We start from the raw sequence: 19,284 nt of genomic DNA, 5'->3' as shown, positions 1-19,284 counted from the left end.
TATAAAAATTCCTCAACATTGTATTGCACAATTACATGGGTTCTGTGATGCTAGTGAACGAGGTTACAGTGCTGTTATTTATTGTAGAGTCACAGACAGTGTTGAAACTATTAATACCTTTTTTTTATGTAGTAAATCTAAAGTGGCCCCTTGTTCCAAAAAATTAAGTATTCCTCGATTGGAACTATGCGGTGCAGTACTTTTGGCGAAAGTTTTAGAATGGGTTACAATCACTTACCGCGATAAGATTTGTTTCGATTCCATTCACGCTTACAGCGATTCTGAAATTGTACTAGCCTGGTTGAATTCGTCACCCCACAGATGGCAGGTTTTCGTTGGAAACAGGGTTTCTTTCATACAAGAAAGGGTACCTGCTTCATCCTGGTCACATGTCCAATCCACAGAAAATCCTGCGGACCTAGCTTCACGTGGTATGTTTCCCTCGGAAATCATCACTAATGAAGTATGGTTTCAAGGACCTAAACATCTCCGTTCCATTCACCAGAAGTTCGATATCGTTAATAATTTCGAAACGCAAGAAGAACTTCGAAAGTCTGTTTTATTAGCATTTGAAGAAAAACATTTTATTGACGATTCATTGATAAAATATTCAAATTTTTCTGTTCTTCAACGTATCTTGTGTTATGTTTTACGATTCGTTTTTCGCTCCACTGAGCATATACATAAAGATCATGCTTTATCCCTATGGGAATTAAATCGTGCTACCTCGACATTTATTAAGATAACCCAACAGGTATATTTCAATGAAATATTTGAAACAAAAATTTTCCCTAAACCTTTTAAGAAATTAAATGCATTTATAGATTCTCAAGGCATCATAAGAGTTGGCGGTAGACTCACTTATTCAAAATTATCTTTTGATAAAAGGCATCCGGTATTATTGCCCCAGCGGTGCAGACTTGTTGAATTATTAATTGATTCCTACCACAAAAAATATCTGCATGCAGGATCAGGAACGCTTCATTTTTTAATTTCGCAAAAATATTGGATTTTATCTGCACGAAGGGCTATACGCTCAGTCCTATCAAAATGCTTAAAATGTTGGAAAACAAACCCTGTTACGTCGCAACCAATAATGGGAAATTTACCGAATATCAGAATCTCTCCAGCCAAACCGTTTTCTCACTCAGGAGTAGATTTTTGCGGTCCCTTTCTAGTCACAATGAGTAGGCACCGAGGAGTTAAATCTTCTAAGGCTTATGTCTGCGTTTTTGTGTGTATGTCCACCAAGGCGATTCACCTAGAATTGGCGTCCGACATGAGTAGTGACGTGTTTATAGCTGCCCTACGCAGATTTGTGGCACGACGTGGAAAATGTTCACATTTATACTCTGACCGTGGGACAAATTTCGTCGGTGCTAATAGGGAGCTAGTAGCTTTAGCTAAAAAATGCGCTGAATGTGAGTTAATCACTCATCATTTTCTGCCAGGCAATGCCCCTCACATGGGCGGATTATGGGAAGCGGGCGTACGGTCAGTAAAAACTCACCTCAAAAGAGTGATAGGTGATCAAGTATTGAGCTATGAAGAGTTTTATACGCTCTTAGTACAAATTGAGGCGGTACTCGATTCTCGCCCTCTTACTCCGATGAGCTCAGACCCGAATGATTTAGCGGTATTAACTCCGGGACATTTTTTAACCTTGGAACCATTAGGTTCTGTTCCGGATGAAAATTATCAGGACATAAATATAAGCCACTTGAAACGGTGGCAACTTATTCAACAAATGCAACAACACTTTTGGCGTAGGTGGAAAAACGAATATTTGCATACTCTCCAGCAAAGAAATAAATGGTTAAAATCTTCTGATATGCCAAAGGAAGGTTCTTTAGTTTTAATAAAAAATGATAACCTGTCTCCTTTAAAATGGGATATGGGACGAATACTCAAGCTTACACCCGGTTTAGATGGTGTTGCACGAGTTGCTGATGTTAAAACCAAGTCGGGTACTATAAAACGACCTCTGAACAAATTATGTCCTTTGCCTGTTGAATAATTTTCAACACAAATGATATCTGCTGAACAAGCATATGCTACATTTTTTCTTTTTTATTATTCGTGGGTATTAAATTTTTCATTTTATCTCCACCTTGTAGAGATTTAATTTTTTAATGAATTATTAATTTTAAGAGCAAAAGGCTCATTACAGTCGCCTTTGGAGGCGGGAGTATGTTTCGTAATCACGAAATATATACGAGAATATATTGTTTGTTTTTTCATTATGAGGGACTTCTCACAAGTTTTTTCTTTATTTTTAAATTCAAGTTTTGAATATTCTGCCAACGAGTTGCGTACAGCTACCTTTTTTGTTGGCGCATGTGCGTAGTGGTTAAGCAGAAGACAGGAAGACAATTCTTAAGAAACCGCCACGCAGTTAAATTCTATTTTTTTCTATTTTCGCTATTTTCCAAAAGTTTGGACGCATTTCAACTATTTTACTTGTGATCAAGCCGCTATAGTTCGTGAATACACACCAAAGGACATAGTGTTGTGTTCATCTCCAGAAAGAAGGGCCCTTCAAGCAGCAGCAGAACCATCCTTTTAAGGGTAAGTCGCAAATCGTTGGTTTTGTTTCAATATTTATTTAATTTATTGATTTGTGAGGGGTCCTATTCGCTATTATTGAATTTTCAACGGAAATCTCGAGGATTGAGGTCCAATCAGTCCACTTTAATTCTCTCCGGCCTTTAACAACTTAAAGTTCTTAAAGCATCTTATTTTGAGCTTTGTAACATGTATGTTTCGTAATCACGAAATATATACGAGAATATATTGTTTGTTTTTTCATTATGAGGGACTTCTCACAAGTTTTTTCTTTATTTTTAAATTCAAGTTTTGAATATTCTGCCAACGAGTTGCGTACAGTTCCCTTTTTTGTTGGCGCATGTGCGTAGTGGTTAAGCAGAAGACAGGAAGACAATTCTTAAGAAACCGCCACGCAGTTAAATTCTATTTTTTTCTATTTTCGCTATTTTCGCTATTTTCCAAAAGTTTGGACGCATTTCAACTATTTTACTTGTGATCAAGCCGCTATAGTTCGTGAATACACACCAAAGGACATAGTGTTGTGTTCATCTCCAGAAAGAAGGGCCCTTCAAGCAGCAGCAGAACCATCCTTTTAAGGGTAAGTCGCAAATCGTTGGTTTTGTTTCAATATTTATTTAATTTATTGATTTGTGAGGGGTCCTATTCGCTATTATTGAATTTTCAACGGAAATCTCGAGGATTGAGGTCCAATCAGTCCACTTTAATTCTCTCCGGCCTTTAACAACTTAAAGTTCTTGAAGCATCTTATTTTGAGCTTTGTAACAATAATAACAAAAGAACAATGATGATATATATTGAAATGGCAATGAAAATGATCACAAAAAAAAAAACAAAAAAAAATCTCACTGACACAAATATATCCTCTTGAGTCTTAGCTTGATTGAATTTTGACTTATGTGGAACAAATCTATATCACCTAAATAGTTACAGCATCGCCTCATCCTGCAGAGAGGTGTATTCATCGCGTCATTAGTGTTGCGAAAGGGAATATGGAACAAATCGCTATTTCTGGGGGGACGGCACGAAACATGGAGAGTTATGGAGGAAAGGAGGTCAGGGGAATTATAGATATTATTGAGGAGCTTATTTGAGAAAAGGTCATCACTGATATTTCTTCTATTTTCTAGGGAAATGAAACCAAATTGAATCAAACGAAGATTATTTATAGTTTTCGGGATTTCTAGGTGTTGTACTTGAAAGAAACAAACTTTAAGAATCGATTCTGAATTCTCTCGAGCCTGGCAATATTTACTGCTTATTTTGGATTCCAAACTACAGATGCAAAGTTGAGTTTACTGAAAACATAGGAGTTATATAAAATGGTGAAGGTTTTCAAATTTCTAAATTATCTGCTGTTTCTTGTAACAAAGCCCAAAAGTTTACAACAGGAACTTGCCAGTTGATAGATATGAAGGTCAAAAATCAGCTTAGAGTCTACCCCCAAATCTTTTATGTTATCTACCCTAGACATTGATGTTAAAAGTGATTCGAAAGCAGATTCTTTTGGCGATATAGGATTATTCACAAGGGTTTATGAGAAAAATTCCATTTCGAAGGGCGTGAATCAAAGGCAAGTGGATAGCATTAGTCATTCACAAAGATATACAACTTTCAGGAGTCTGTATCACATCATCATTATGTGAACATTACTGATGTATTGTTGGTTTGAATTATGTATGCAATAACACTCTGCATTGTGATACGAAACATTCAGAGTGGCGCCTTCATGGTTGTACCTTAAAAATTCATGTTGCCTTCGGCATTGTTTTCTACGTTTTCTCGGAGAAAACTTTGATGCGGGATGGGGCACTTATCTCAGTCCTTGCACTAGAAAAGGATTCCAAGTTTTCCTGCATTATCCCAGTCACTTCGGAGCACATTAAGAAGCTTAAATTAACAGTATAAAATCTGACAAAGGGGTGCTCTCTATGTGGAGATGAAAATGCATTGAATTTATGATGAATAAATTCGTAATGAATAGGTGCAAGTAAAATATAGTGTATTAGACATCAATATTCATTCAAATACACATGAAATAATAACTAATCAGATGAATGTTGAATATTCACATCTTTTTCTCATTTTTCAGTTATTCAAATCATCAGTAGTAATATCCCTAGGACATTGGTAAAAGACAAGATAATTTTATGACAACCGAAAGCTCGTTAATTTGTGATAGAGTATAGAGTAATAAACATAGAAAGAGGGTGTATAAGCAATTTTTACATGTCCTCAACATGGTTAGATTACGTTGTCGGATTGGGATATATTTTCAAATCCAATTGTTTTACAATATCGTTATGAATGTATATTATTTTGAATGAAATATATTTATTCGAGTGATTCCTGATCAAATATGCTAATTTGAATATTTGGAATCCGATATTCTTCGTAATTGTCGAATTTATAATAAGCAAAATATTTATTATTTTCTGTATCTACCTGCTGAAATCCAAGGTTTGGCAACATTTGCTCTCTTAGAGTCATCGGTTGTTTCACGTCGTTTGTTTTCTGAATTTCTGATATATATTCAGGTATTTATTTCAATATATTTTGAGTTAATATGAAACGTCGATTCACTTTGGGACATAAGAACTGAAAAACACGTGAATTGAGTGAAATATCGTATCACTGATATGTTTTCATTTCCGCGCGCTTTATGTCAATTTTGATACTATCTATCAAGATCAATCTTGTCACTTATTTTTGCTGCAGTTTCAGCCACAATTCAGTAGACATCAATATATGAATATCAGTAGTGAGCTATCGATATATGTATCGTTAATATTATTGTTTTCGAATCCTTTTTATTGATAGGCAATACGGCACAGTAATACCTTTTCGATGCTACCTTTCGAGTGCATTTCAATTCCCATAAAATTCTATCGGAAATACCATATACCTGGTTGTGAAATTCTAGATGAAGCACTCACTCAGCCACAAGAAGATAGTTAATTCCAGTAAACTTATATGTCAATAAAATATATAATAATTCCGCAGCAATAAAATCCTTCAATTTATGGTACTTGAAACACGAAATGAACTTACTCCAATATAAATGCAGTCGCCGTAAACTTTGAAATTGTATTGCTTATCTCAAGTTAAGTTGATCGGAAGCTTGGAATATAAAAGTAGTTTTCCTTTATCGGATCTTTATTGGTCGATGTCATCAAATATTTCTCACCAATAAATAACGTTTATTTCTGATTGGAAGCCCATTGTTCAAAGGCGAAAATTACTATCTAATTGCGTCATATAATAAAATCAAATGAATTTAGGTTTTCCACATTGGAAGCAGTTTTTGAAATACTAAAATACCATTTTCATTATCTTATTTTTCGAATTCAATTCAATAAAATTGATTTGAATTGTGTTAATTCTTATATTCTTATCGACTAGCACGTGTTCTCGAACGTCAATTAGGGCAATTTGACGTCATAGCACTGAAACGTTTCGAATATGGACAAACTAATCTTATTTAGAACTACTTAATCTATGGTTTAGAACGTCAGATGATATAATCAAACCGACTTGACTGTCAATATCAGCTGATATCAGTTACGTTTGACAGACCGTTAGAACGTGGTGACCATATATAAATTAGTTAATTTGTCTATGGTGGGGACTTTATTATGCAGTGACGTCACCATAATACCGTGACAGAATGGAGCGTTTCAGCGGGAATTTCGAAAAAATTTTTATTTGCGTATTTTTTATTTGTAATTTCTTTATTTTTCCATTGAAATATTTTTTTTATATGGGGCTTATCTACTAATTGAAATAGGCATATAGGTAGCACCAAATACTCACGATAGGCCACAGTTTAAGTGTCTTCGGGCAGAGATACTTGCAATAGAAAGATGTATGGAAATTAAACTAGTAAAAAATATAAAAAATGGGATAGAGAGATATATTCCGACAGTCAGGCTGCAATCAAAGCATGATCGCTTCTAAAATAAAATAGGAGTGCCGATGAAAAATAAATTAATGGAATAGGCAACAAGGTCTTTTCAGTCTGAGTCATTATGTAACTGAAGGAAATGAAGAAGCCAACACACTTGCCAAAGGAAAATAATAAACTCCTTTCATTGGTCCGAAACCTTTCTGCAGTATAGGCAAATATACCTGCGAAAAAGAGTTTCTGGAGAATGAAAAAACCGCTCTGGCGGAATCTTCCAGAGTTGGATTATTCCAGAAAGTTTCTTCGATAGTTTTATACTGCGAAATCTAAGAAGTATCTAGATCTTAGCAAGAATTCTGGATTCTGATCACTGGATTTCATACTGAGCATTGTCGCCTCAGAAAGCACTGCATGAGATTGGGTCTAGCAGAAACCGAAGAAGAAGAAACTCCAGATCAACTGGAGACGGTAGGCCTCACCATCACAAGCCAACGTAAAATCTGTTTTTGACAAAAAATTTGTAGAAGTGAGGAAATAGCCTCTGGGATGAAGTCATCCCAAACAATGAAGTTCATCAGAACTCGTGATCTTTAGATCATGTAAAAATTTTGCATCATCTATGGGTGATATTGTGTAATGTGGCACTCCCAATATTTCACAATATTATTGTACGTCTACGGACTACCGTAAAATTTTTTTGTGCAATCTATTTGCACAATATTATTGTTCATGAATGGGCTGCTCAACGTAAGAAATTGCATATCGTCCTGACAAAACGTCAGACGCATGTGAATGCTGTTCAGATATTTGATTCAATTTTCCATGATGTTCGGCGGAAAATGGAACGGAAGGTAATGAAAAATATGTCTGAAATGTTTTATAAATCTTCGTCGATAATATTTTCAGAGTTTCCAATTCAATCTTTCAGAATGGAGGTGAGCACAGGTACAATATTCTTCAGTACGAGGAATAGAATGAATTGTAATCCATACCTAGATACGAATTTTGTAGAAATTAGTAAAAGCATGGAAATAATGAGATTGATGGAAAGACTCTACTCTTGTTATAGAAAGGTCAATTTTTCTGTGTTCATCAATAGTTGAAACCATAGAAATATTGAGACTCTTAGGTAAAAAAAAGTTTTTGATCATTTTCTATTATTTATATTGATACAAACTATACGATGTTATATATTTTTGAAATCAGCAAAAACCCTTTGGGAAGACGAGCACGCCACTGAATTCTAGTTAAAAAGGTGCCTGTATAATGTTTTAATTTCAGAGCTCTATCATCATATAAATGTTTTTCGATATCGCCATTTTTCCAATTATAACTCGAAAACAAAATAAGGTGGCGAAAAATGTTAGTTGTTAGTTTCTCAGAAAAAGAGACCGAGAAGACCGACTTTGATCTCTCTGGTTTAATAGTTGTGCTGAAACATCGAAATTTGCCGACCCTGTACATGAAAAAGCTATGTGCAAAATGGGTGCCGCGCGAGCTCACAATCGATCAAAATCAACAACGTGTTGATTATTATGATCAGTGTTCGAAGCTATTTAAGTGCAATAAACCTGGATTTTTTCGTCGATATGTGACAATGAATGAAATATGACTCCATCATTTCACTCCGGAGTCTAATCGAGATTCATCTGAGTGGACTGCACCACTCGATGAACCGAATTCAAAGCGATGAAAAACACAATAGTCAGCTGGTAAGATTATGGCATCAGTATTCTGTGATGCGCAAGATATAATATTCATTGATTACCTCCAAAAGGGCCAGACCATCAAAAGCGATTATTATATAGCGTTAATGGATCATTTGAAGGATATAATCGTTAAAAAACGGCCCCATTTGAAGAAAAAAAGGTGCTTTTTCATCAAGACAATGCGCCGTGTCACAAATCAATGAAAATAATGCCGAAATTGCATGAATTGTATCTGTATTCACCGTATTCGCCAGATCTGTCCCCCAGCGACGTTTTCCTGTTCTCAGACCTCAAAAAAATGCTCGTTGGAAAGAAATTTAGCGCCAATGAAGAAGTAATCGCCGAAACTAAGGCCTATCTTGAAATGAAAGACAAATCGTACAACAAAAATGGTATCGAAAAGTTGGAAAATCGCTTTAATCGCTATATCGCCCTCGAAGGCAAATACGTTGAATAATAAAATCGAATTTTGCCAAAAAAATGATTTTTACTATGGTAGACCGGGGTCTTTTCAAGTAGCCTGTTATACTCAGTTAGGCAATTCAAATAAATTCAAGGATTGACGATTCAAAAAAAAAAAATAATAATAATAATTGTGTAAAAGTTGATGCGTGAAAATTAAAATATCTCGTAAGATGCTCAATAGGAATAATCTTCGATTTCATTATGTAGTTGTCCATAAATATAATCCATCCTCCATTCATCAAGCCGTACACATGTTATTCCACGAAACACTTCGTCTACAGTCTGGGTGATGTTCCCCAATACTTGACAGCATACGATACTCGACGTTGGTTGTGTATTGGCGACTGTAACATCATCCGCGCCACACACAAACCTTACGCCTTCGCGTTCACCACCGACGAAATAATATATCACCAGCGGCTTTCGCCTGATCAAAGTCTGCCCTGAGCGAGCCGAATCATCAAAACGTACCTAATTTGAATCAGATATCAGAGCCTCACTCTCGTAATTGAATTATCAAACACACACGGAGTCCTTATGAATATGCAAACATATCGGTACGCTGCAGTGGAATTTGTAATTTAAACTAGACGAAGAGTGAGAGCCAGCGATCGCTGAAACACATCGTAAATATGATTATTCAAAATAGGAAGAGGTATCTATACTTAACCAAGGCATGGAATCGAATTCCGGAGCTGCTAGCCACAAGCCAGATGGCCATGGATGGGGTAGATGAAAATTGCGTCTGTCTTTAGACTGGTGCATACAGTATGCAAATGGAACTGATAGGATTACTTTTCTACAGATCCAGAAACTAATTGAAATCAAACATGCAGATGAGCGGTTGGGGATCACTTATGGATGGATGTAGTGATCTTTCGCTTAATTATGAGCTTCGAATAGTTTTTGGAGAAATCAAAACATGACAGAAGTTCATTATTTACACTATCTGAGAGATGGCTCGGATCATTGGACCTCCCATTTAACTGAACATTGTCATAATTACCAGTTAACCTGCTTTCCCAGACCTGTATGAATTAAGTTATACAGGTCATGGCTGAACTTCACAGACCTGTTTCAGTGACATATGTTCAACAGAAATGTAATCTGTAGCATCATATGTTTAATTGGAGTTAAGCCATTCAACAATATAGATCATTTATCTAATGCTGAACGTGTAAAAGTTGTCAAATCTTACTATAACAGAATATTGACTCTGGAGTAAGTAGGTATTGTACATTACGGGCGGATAATGGTCGACATTATCCGAGATATTATCGTCTATCTGTGTACAATCGATAAGACAGTGAAAAAATTCGACAAGACTGGATCTGTTGATGATGTTTTAAGGCCCGAACCGCATCGAAATGCTCGACTGAAAATATTGTTGCTGTAAATGAAGGTGTTGAAAAAGATTCAAATTTATCCATTATTTGGTGCGCGCCTTATTTAGGCCTCTCTTGCGGCACGCTATGGTGTACTCTGCATACTCAATTCGAGTGGCAAAAATGGTGTTCCGCTTCCAACAAGTTCAAATAAATTTCAAATAGAAACTTCTTTCAAAGAGTACAAGGACCGTGAAGCAAGAAGTTCGTTGGATCCTTTTCTTTTTTTGATAAATGAGCTTATTCATCAAAAAATTCTGATACACATAAAAACATAGATACAAACTGAATCAAAAGAATACAAAACTAAAAAAAACACAAAATTCGAAACTAAAGAAAAACACTTAAATTCATTCTTTGAACTATTGGTGTTTCCAGGTATAGAGCAACAATGAGCTGAGAAAGATTCAATTTTTCTTTACAAAATCTTCCGTTCGGTATTTGTGAAAATTTCAATTTATTCCTAAAGAATTACTGCCAAGTAAGGACCGAATCGATAATGTATTCAAGAATGATATTTGAAAAGCTTGTCTATCCTCGACGTGTCCCTTTCTGGTGAAGTTTTTGGACTGGTGGTGTGATTCGACTTTACTCATTCGAAAATGGGATCTGTGCATGAATTGCCCTACCGAGCTTTTATTAAAGATTTCTTTAGATCGGAATTGGAAGATATTGATGCGGATGACGTTTCTTTTTTAACATGACGGTAATATGTGCCCCACAAGCAACGAAACAGTCGCAATTTGCCAATAAAAGTTCTGGCCGTGTTGTTTCTCGGAGGGGTGATCACAATTGGCCACTGAGATCCTGTGATTGAACAAATTTAGAGTTTTCTTTGTGGAGCCAAGTGAAAGATGAGGTCGAGAGCTCCACAATCAATTCAAGCTGTTAAGTTATCGAGGACATATAGTCGCACATGTGCGAAATGGTCATGGAAAATTTTAATATTTTCCATGATTGATTTTCCATAATTGATTGCATACCTTACTCCTTGAATAAAATAAATATCCACGGTTTCTCTTGAAACATATTCATTTTTGGTTATTATCAAACTCCTACTCGAAAATCCTTAATCCACGAAGGTGCGATTTGAGATTAGTATTCTAGGGCCAATTCATCAATAAATCTTAACTGTATATTAAACTGAAAATACAACTTTATACCTTATCCTCTGATACATTTCGCAAGTCATTTTCTATGCAAAATTTCATGTTCCTTAACACGTCTCTACACATAACAGTCAGTTCTGTCATTAATATTAATAATCCTTCAAACCAGCTGCTTTATACGTTTCCCGAGTATATCTATCCCATAGGGGTAAACAACACCCGTCAATCGTATGTTCTACCTAATAGGTCCAAAATAGTGCTATGTTCACTGATTAGATTCTGTTCAATATTTGTTCATAATTCTGGCGACTCGGCTCGGTCAGGGTTCCTTTTTTCTTTTCTTCCCTAAGGTGGTGCTATAAAAAGATTTAATCAACGGTATCATTTTTAAATTTTCTTTTGTTCTGTCAAAAGTAGTTCATTGTTAATTTAACCTCAAAACGACATTGAAAGGAAGACGACGAGGGCGCTGCACATAAAAACTATGAGGATATCAAGTGAAAACGGACCAATACTATTAGAATCCAAGAAGTCTGGTCCCTTCAAAATTCGTCACTTTAATCATAAGGTTTTTCAAGAGTAAAGGCTCCCACAAACCAACGCGGCAAATACGAATATTCGTATCGCATCTAAGTCGGGATCCTTCTAATTCATTATGGATTGATAGTTTGATAATCAGAAATATCGATTTATAGTTTGATAGTCCTACTAATTCATTATCGATTGATAGTTTGATAATCGGTAGGTACTATCAATCGATAAAGAATTAGTAGGATCCAGACTTATTACGACTACCACTTACCGCTACAGCCATTTATTGCAAAGTTGTACACCTAATACTATCAAAATGAAATCTTTCATTGGCAAAACCTTTACTTTGAGTTACTTAAATTTGAGATTAGTATTCTAGGGTCAAACCTTCAATAATTTGAACCCTTATCAAAATACAAATACATCTCTACCTTTTTCTTCTACACCTTTTTACACATCTCGTGAGTCATTTCCTCTTCAAAATTTCATGTTGCTTCACACGTCTCTACACATAGCAGTAACTTCTGTCATTAATCTTAATAGCAATCCTTCAAACCACCTTCCTAGACGTTTCCCGAGTATATCTATCCCATAGGGGTAAACAATTCCCGTTAATCCCTCAAAAAGAACGTAATCTATTCACGGTCTGGCTCCGCGGGAACTATCCTATCCGGTTCTTCGACTCGGCAAAAAATTCCCGTCAACAAGTTCATTATTCCCGTGTTTGCGTATGAAAATGAACTACTTCTCCCTAGCGTGCGTCGCCTAGGCAGTTCGTGTCGGGGAGTTATAAGAAAGGAGGTTTTTGAAGTAAATTAGTGATTTTGACCTTGAGTAGTGGCTTTGAGCAGAGAGCTAATATACTGTTTTGTTATCCTCGTTTCCTAAGATTCGTGAGCATTGAAGTCCCCGAATTGTGTACCGAGAATTACACCCTAGGTCCTAAACTGGCGCCCGCGGAATCATAAGTGACCCCTATTCTACCACAAACTCTCAACCAAATGTTGGCATCTTCTTGCTTCTTTCTTGGTCGCTTGTGCCTCGTTCTGATAGACCTGTCAATGATTTCCACCTACTTCTATGGCCTCTGTCTGGTCGGTTCTGTGCCTCTATCTCCTCACTGGTGGACCTAGCCGGCCAGCTAGCTGGCTGCTCTGCTTCTCTTCTCGTGTTGCTTGTTCTGCTAGAACCTGTCGCTTGAAAGGGTAGAGATTACAGGATGTTCTTAGGAGTGGGCGAGGTAGTGGCTGGCATATGGTGTTTGATCATGGAATTGTTGAGTGATGGGGATTGTTGCTAGGATTGGCCATGCCACAAAAGTCAGTCTTAATTTCACTATCGATTTTGCAGCAGGCAGTTACTACAATCCCTCCCACCACGACAAGGTACGGACCTCGAGAGAGAGCTCTACAGCCCTGGGTGGGTTTTGGCCTTCCATAATTGACGGTCATTAGATTAGTAACTAGGTACCGTCATTAATTTCATGATGGTGAAATAGACCATAGTCTCTTTCCAGGTTGTCTCATGCATCATTGTCTGCTCTACCTAATATGTCTAAAATACTGCTGTGGTCAGTGATTAGAATTTGACAGATATTTCTGGCGACACGGCTTGGCATCCTTCGAGTCCCTTTTTCCTTCTCTTCCTTAAATTGACGCTATACATAATTCTAATATTACTAAACATAATTTTAAAATATCCATTTGTTCTGTCAAAAGTAGTTCATTGTTGATTAAACCTCAAAACGACATTGGCAGAAAAACAAAGTAAGCGCTGCCTATGAAAAACGATGCAGAACTCAAATGAAAAGGGACCAATACCATTAAAATCCAAGAAGGCTGGTCCCTTCAAATGTCGCCACTTTAATCTAAAGGTTTTTCAAGAGTAATGAACACACCAGTGTTTTGGGCATCACAGATATACCTAACTAATTTTATCAAATCTATCCCTAGATATACTCAGTTATCCAAGCCAAGAATTCTAGAATTGATCGATTCAATCAATGTTCTTTTGATCCGATGAATGCGGCAGTTATTTGGGAGATATCGTTTTCCATCTTTCCAATGAAATGAACAATCATGGATTTCTCTCGAATCATACCCTTTTTAATACCAAAATGAAACCTTTCATTGGAAAACCTTTCTCTTTGGATAACTTAGATTCAAGATTAGTATTCTAGGGTCAAACCTTCAATAATTTCAACCCTATATCTAAATACAAATGCAACTCTTCCTTATAAACCTCATCCTTGTACACCTTTACACATCTCGCAAGTCATTTCCTATTCAAAATTTCATGTTGCTTCACACGTCTCTACACATAGCAGTAACTTCTGTCATTAATCTTAATAGCAATCCTTCAAACCACCTTCCTAGACGTTTCCCGAGTATATCTATCCCATAGGGGTAAACAATTCCCGTTAATCCCTCAAAAAGAACGTAATCTATTCACGGTCTGGCTCCGCGGGAACTATCCTATCCGGTTCTTCGACTCGGCAAAAAATTCCCGTCAACAAGTTCATTATTCCCGTGTTTGCGTATGAAAATGAACTACTTTTCCCTAGCGTGCGCCACCTAGGCCGAAGTAATTTTTATTGGTTATGAGGGGATACATTTTCAAATGGTGTTTGCAAATCCAAAAATTGTTAACAAATCGCGATACGATTACGAAATGTCAAAAAGTTATCAGCTACACGGGCTGTTATTAATTTCTGCGTCAACTAGGTACTAAAGGCTCTATCTTGTTGGTTATCGACGTGCGATGTACCTTACAGATGCTACCGTATTATTGTTGTTGATCATGCTCTCTGTTAACGGTCAAGTAAATCGTGCAGTTTTATGTTGCACTGTTGTGAACAAAAGATCTGCATGGTCGCAGTTCCCGGAAGGCTCACCGAAGCAAAACGACCCCAGTTCAATGTTGCACTGTTACATAGTTGGCGAGTTGTACAATTGTAAAAATTTCGTCATTTTATGTAGAGGGAGTAGAAAAAAAATTGGAGAATCTTTCAGTTGGAAAAACTGTCCTAACTATTTTCTGATTCTTTCAAAACTGACTCTATTCTGTTATCGAGGTGTTGTAATAAGAAACCCTCTTGTGATCACCGATATCCACCAATCAAGGGATTCTATTTTTTGTTGTTGTTGTTTAATAATTATTTCTCTAATTCTGTGGTTATTCCGTTCATTCTTCCACATCTTGTAGAACAAAATCGTGCGAGAATATATCAGAAACGCACAGTTTTCATGGTTATATTTTATTATTCTATGTTGGCACTCCGAACTTTCCGCTACGGCTTTATCTGTCAATTCATCAATTTGTCTTAAAGAAATCAGTTCTGCCAACCAACATTTTTCAATGCAAAAATCACTAAATTATATTTATGGAAATATTTCATTAATTTCAATGAAAATGCAATGAATTAGAGAAAATAATGTATAATACTCGTACAGAAGGCTCATTCTACCACTCGTTCATTCCAAAACTCGCCACTTCGTGGCTCGTTTTTGAATTTTGAACTCGTGGAAGAATATCAATGCCTTCTGCACTTGTATTATAAATAACTATTCTCTTCAAAAATGGAGGAAGCATCAGTTCACTCTTGGTGAGTATGAATTATATCCCAGCTAAGTAACTAGTTACCGTTATTAATTCCATGATGGTGCAGTAGACCATAGTCTCTTACTAGGTCACCTAAGGCATAATCGTGTGCTCTATCTAATATAACTATAAGACTTGTGTGTTCACTGATTAGATTTTGTTCAAGATAATTCTGGCGACTCGGCTCGGCCAGAGTTCCTTTTCCCTTTTCTTCCTTAAGGTGCGCTATACAAAGAATTATTCAACGTTATCATATTATAATTTTCATATTTTTTGTCAGTAGTTCAGTAGTAGTTCATTGTTGATTTAACCTCAAACGACATTGATAGAAACACGACGTGAGCGCCGCTCATATGAAACTATGCAGAAATCAAGTGAAATGGGACCAATTAAACCACCATTAAAATCCAAGAGAAGCTAGTCCCTTCAAAATTCGCCACTTTGATCTTAAAGTTTTTTAAGAGTAGATAAGTGAGTACACCAGTGTTTTAGACATCTAAGCTCTATTTAACCAATTTCTTATCGATAATATTTCTGAATATAGGTACTCAGTTATAGAATTCAAATGAATTCTAGGATTGATCTATTCAATTGGTGTTCTTTTAATCCTATTAATACAGAGGTTGTTGGAGAAACAAACCTAGATTTCATAATACGCGTTAAATCATATAGTACCAGGGATCTAGTTCGTTAACCCCCCCCCTCATCAAAAAGACAATTCGTCAGTCATAAAAGACAATCGCTATAGTTTACATGTATCGCCGCTTATTTTTTCTGCTTTTTTTTTTCGCTTTTGCTTTACTATTGTAATTTCGCTGAAACTAGTGAAAGTGCTGTGCACAATAGGAATTCAACTCTGAGTTACTACAGACTTGAGGAAGAATCAAATCACCCGCTATCGCATTTGAATATTTGGAACGACACCATCCAGGTGAGACTTGTGATACCATTGCTTTTTCAAATACAGTCCACCTTATCTCTAAGCTTAAGAGCTATCTTTTTCGCCAACAGAGGTTATTTGGGTGATATTGTTGTTTATGTTTCCAATGCCATAAAAATGCATTGATTTCTGTTAAATTATATTCTTTTCAATATCAAAATGAAACTTTTCATTAGAAATCTCTTTACATACAGAAGTGCGATTTGATATTAGTATTTTAGGGTCAAACCTTCAATAATTTTAACCCTATATCAAAATATAATTGTTACTCTTCCTCATCTCCTTCTACACATTCACACATCTCGCAAGTCATTTCCTATGCAAAATTTCATGAAGCTTCACACGTCTCTACACATAACAGTTACTTCTCTCATTATTCCTAATAGCAATCCCTCAAACCACCTTCCTAGACGTTTCCCGAGTATATCTATCCCATAGGGGTAAACAACTCCCGTTAATCCCTCAAAAAGAACGTAATCTAATCACGGTCTGGCTCCGCGGCAACTATCCCATCCGGTTCTTCGACGCGGCAAAAAATTCCCGTCAACAAGTTCATTATTCCCGTGTTTGCGTATGAAAATGAACTACTTTTCCCTAGCGTGCGCCACCTAGGCCGAAGTAATCAGACGGCGTCTTGCGGCCTTGGATAATCGAATTATATGAAGGAGATTCGGCCGCAACATTTTTCACGTGATGTGGCAGAATTGAAGTTCCGGAACTAATTCGCCTGTTTTTTTTTCTTGGCGACGACGTTTCCCAAACTTTCTGGTACGCTCTCGAGTTTTGTTATATCAACGGGAATGAAATTCTTAGGTCGTGGCGGGGGAGCGGGCTTTGACACGTAAACAATGGAATGAAATAATAAGGGTTGGTGATGACTGAAAAAAGAAGCGGGAAAATAAGGCAATTACGACTGTACAAGACGAGGAGTCGTGGGGTTGTTAGAATGACGATCTGTCTTTTGAGGCGTGGGAATTTATTATGGATTGTTCGTGTGTTGTTTCTTATTTCGTTTGAAATAACTAGATGTGAAGATCAGTTTTTTTTTGTGAGGATAATATTTCGAATTGTTTGTGTTAGAATATTACTTCATCCGAACAAATTTCGAGAGAGACAACCAACCATACACTTGAAGTTTTACTTCAACGTCGTAGGTGGCGCTGCGAGTCTGCACGTGGCGAGGCCATCGAGGGCCATCGAGAGAGAAAACAAATATAGATCTTCGATGATCGAGAGCAAACGTCAGTGACATAACCTGAATGTTTTAGTCCTTCTGTCACGTCTTCTGTTCTGACATCTGAACTCGGTTGAGCCCCCTTCTGGGTTGGGCTCCCTTGCGTTCAGACAGCTGAACTGGGTTGAGCCCCCTTCTGAGTTGAACTCCCTTGCGTTCAGACAGCTGAACTGGGTTGAGCCCCCTTCTGAGTTGAACTCCCTTGCGTTCAGACAGCTGAACTGGGTTGAGCCCCCTTCTGGGTTGGGCTCCCTTGCGTTCAGACAGCTGAACTGGGTTGAGCTCCCTTCTGGGTTAGGGTTCCCTTTCGTTCAGCCTTCTAGAACTTGCTTAGAGAAAAAGTGAGACTTACGAGAGTGTTTTGAGAATAAACGATTAAAACCATTATCTGTGTATTAGTGAATACTCTGTATTTCAAAACCCCAAATATCCAAAAGGTTATGGAACCAGCAAGCTTCAAACTGCGCGACGAGGTAAACAATTATTCTGAAAATCTCACACGAGAAAAATATTGAGGTAAGTTGAAATTTCAACTTAATTAACGAGGTTAGAGGAGATATTTTATTGAGTTCAGTGAATGGAAATGATTTATTTCATATTCATTGCTGAAATAGAGAATTCCTGTTATACAGTATATGTATATTGTATTCGGAAATAATGTGTTTACCTATCTATTAGAGTTAAATCATGTTCACAACCTAGGAAGTTGATTTCAAGTGTAGAGATCTTGCAAATCTGATTCTTAACGGTTATTGAACGTTGATGTTTAGAGAAATGAGATATTTTACTATACACATGTCATATAGATTTTGATTATGCAGATGTAGAGATTCTGCATACTCGTTGTATCAAATTGACTTAGATGTTCATGAATTCAGAGATTTCACATTCATCATTTGAGAAAATTATATTATGTGAATTTAGAGTTTTTCAGAGTCATAATTTGAGAGATGTACATACATCATTCGAGAGGTATCGATGAGAAAATTTCAGAGTCTTTGCTAACATACTTTCTGTTTTAGATTGGATAATTTTAGAGAATTTAAATACCACACCTAGAGAATTGGAGCATGTAGATTTAAAGATTCTACATACATTGCTTGGAGCATGTAAAATTGGATGTTTCATATTCCATAAACATAATCCAGAGATTGAGATATTTTGAGAGTATATATATTGATGAAAAATTTGGGGAATTATTTATTTCACTAAACTACAAAAACTGCAGTATGGTAAGATTAGTGATAATCAATATTTCAGGGCTTCTTTCATACAATGCTTGCTGTGCTGTGTTGTTTGTTTGTAAGCTAGGGTTATTATAGGATTCAAGTATTCATCCCGTATATGCACAATGGCCATACCTAACTCAATAGGTTTTCATTGCAGTGCGTGATACCGCTTTCGTAGTAAGGTGTGCATGTATGAGGTGGTGGTACTTGGAAACTAAATAGACCTGTTTCGGATTGTATCAGATTGCTGTGCGTCTGAGGCAATTCAGAAGCACGAAACAAAATTTTATATCTTATACCCGGTAGTAAATGTACTAAGAGAGCATATAATGCACAAAAATCTTGAAATACATAATATAAATATTTTGTTTCATAAATCCTGAAATAGATGGCAGCCGAAGGAAATCAAGGAAAACCGTTGGTGGATTATCATAGCGATTCCACCATTTCCGTAAGTGCAGAAGATATAGGTTTCATGCATTACGAGGAAAGAGAGAATTGTCAAAACCAATGTCAGTTTTTCACGCAATTAATAATTGCCCATTTCCTTGATTTTAGCTGACTAGAGAAGTATCAACGAGTGATACCTAAAAGACTAGATGAGAGATGCTAG

The 19,284-nt window shown here is 36.6% G+C and overlaps 1 protein-coding gene across 1 annotated transcript; it reads left to right on the top strand.

The window, feature by feature from the left end:
* Positions 1-1,183: 1,183 nt before the first annotated feature.
* On the top strand, positions 1,184-2,017 carry LOC123678720. Its single transcript, XM_045615873.1, has one exon. The coding sequence runs from the start codon at positions 1,184-1,186 to the stop codon at positions 2,015-2,017; it is 834 nt and encodes a 277-aa protein (XP_045471829.1).
* The last annotated feature ends 17,267 nt before the right edge of the window (positions 2,018-19,284 follow it).

The sequence above is a fragment of the Harmonia axyridis genome, chromosome 4 (genome assembly GCF_914767665.1).
Source record: "Harmonia axyridis chromosome 4, icHarAxyr1.1, whole genome shotgun sequence".
NCBI classification, from domain to species: domain Eukaryota; kingdom Metazoa; phylum Arthropoda; class Insecta; order Coleoptera; family Coccinellidae; genus Harmonia; species Harmonia axyridis.
Note: the sequence above shows the minus strand (reverse complement) of the source record. Positions and strands in the feature narration are given on the sequence as shown.

What these genes read in the sequence shown, in the direction of transcription:
- LOC123678720 (XM_045615873.1), top strand. Translation starts at nt 1,184, where the DNA reads ATGAGTAGGCACCGAGGAGTTAAATCTTCTAAGGCTTATGTCTGCGTT.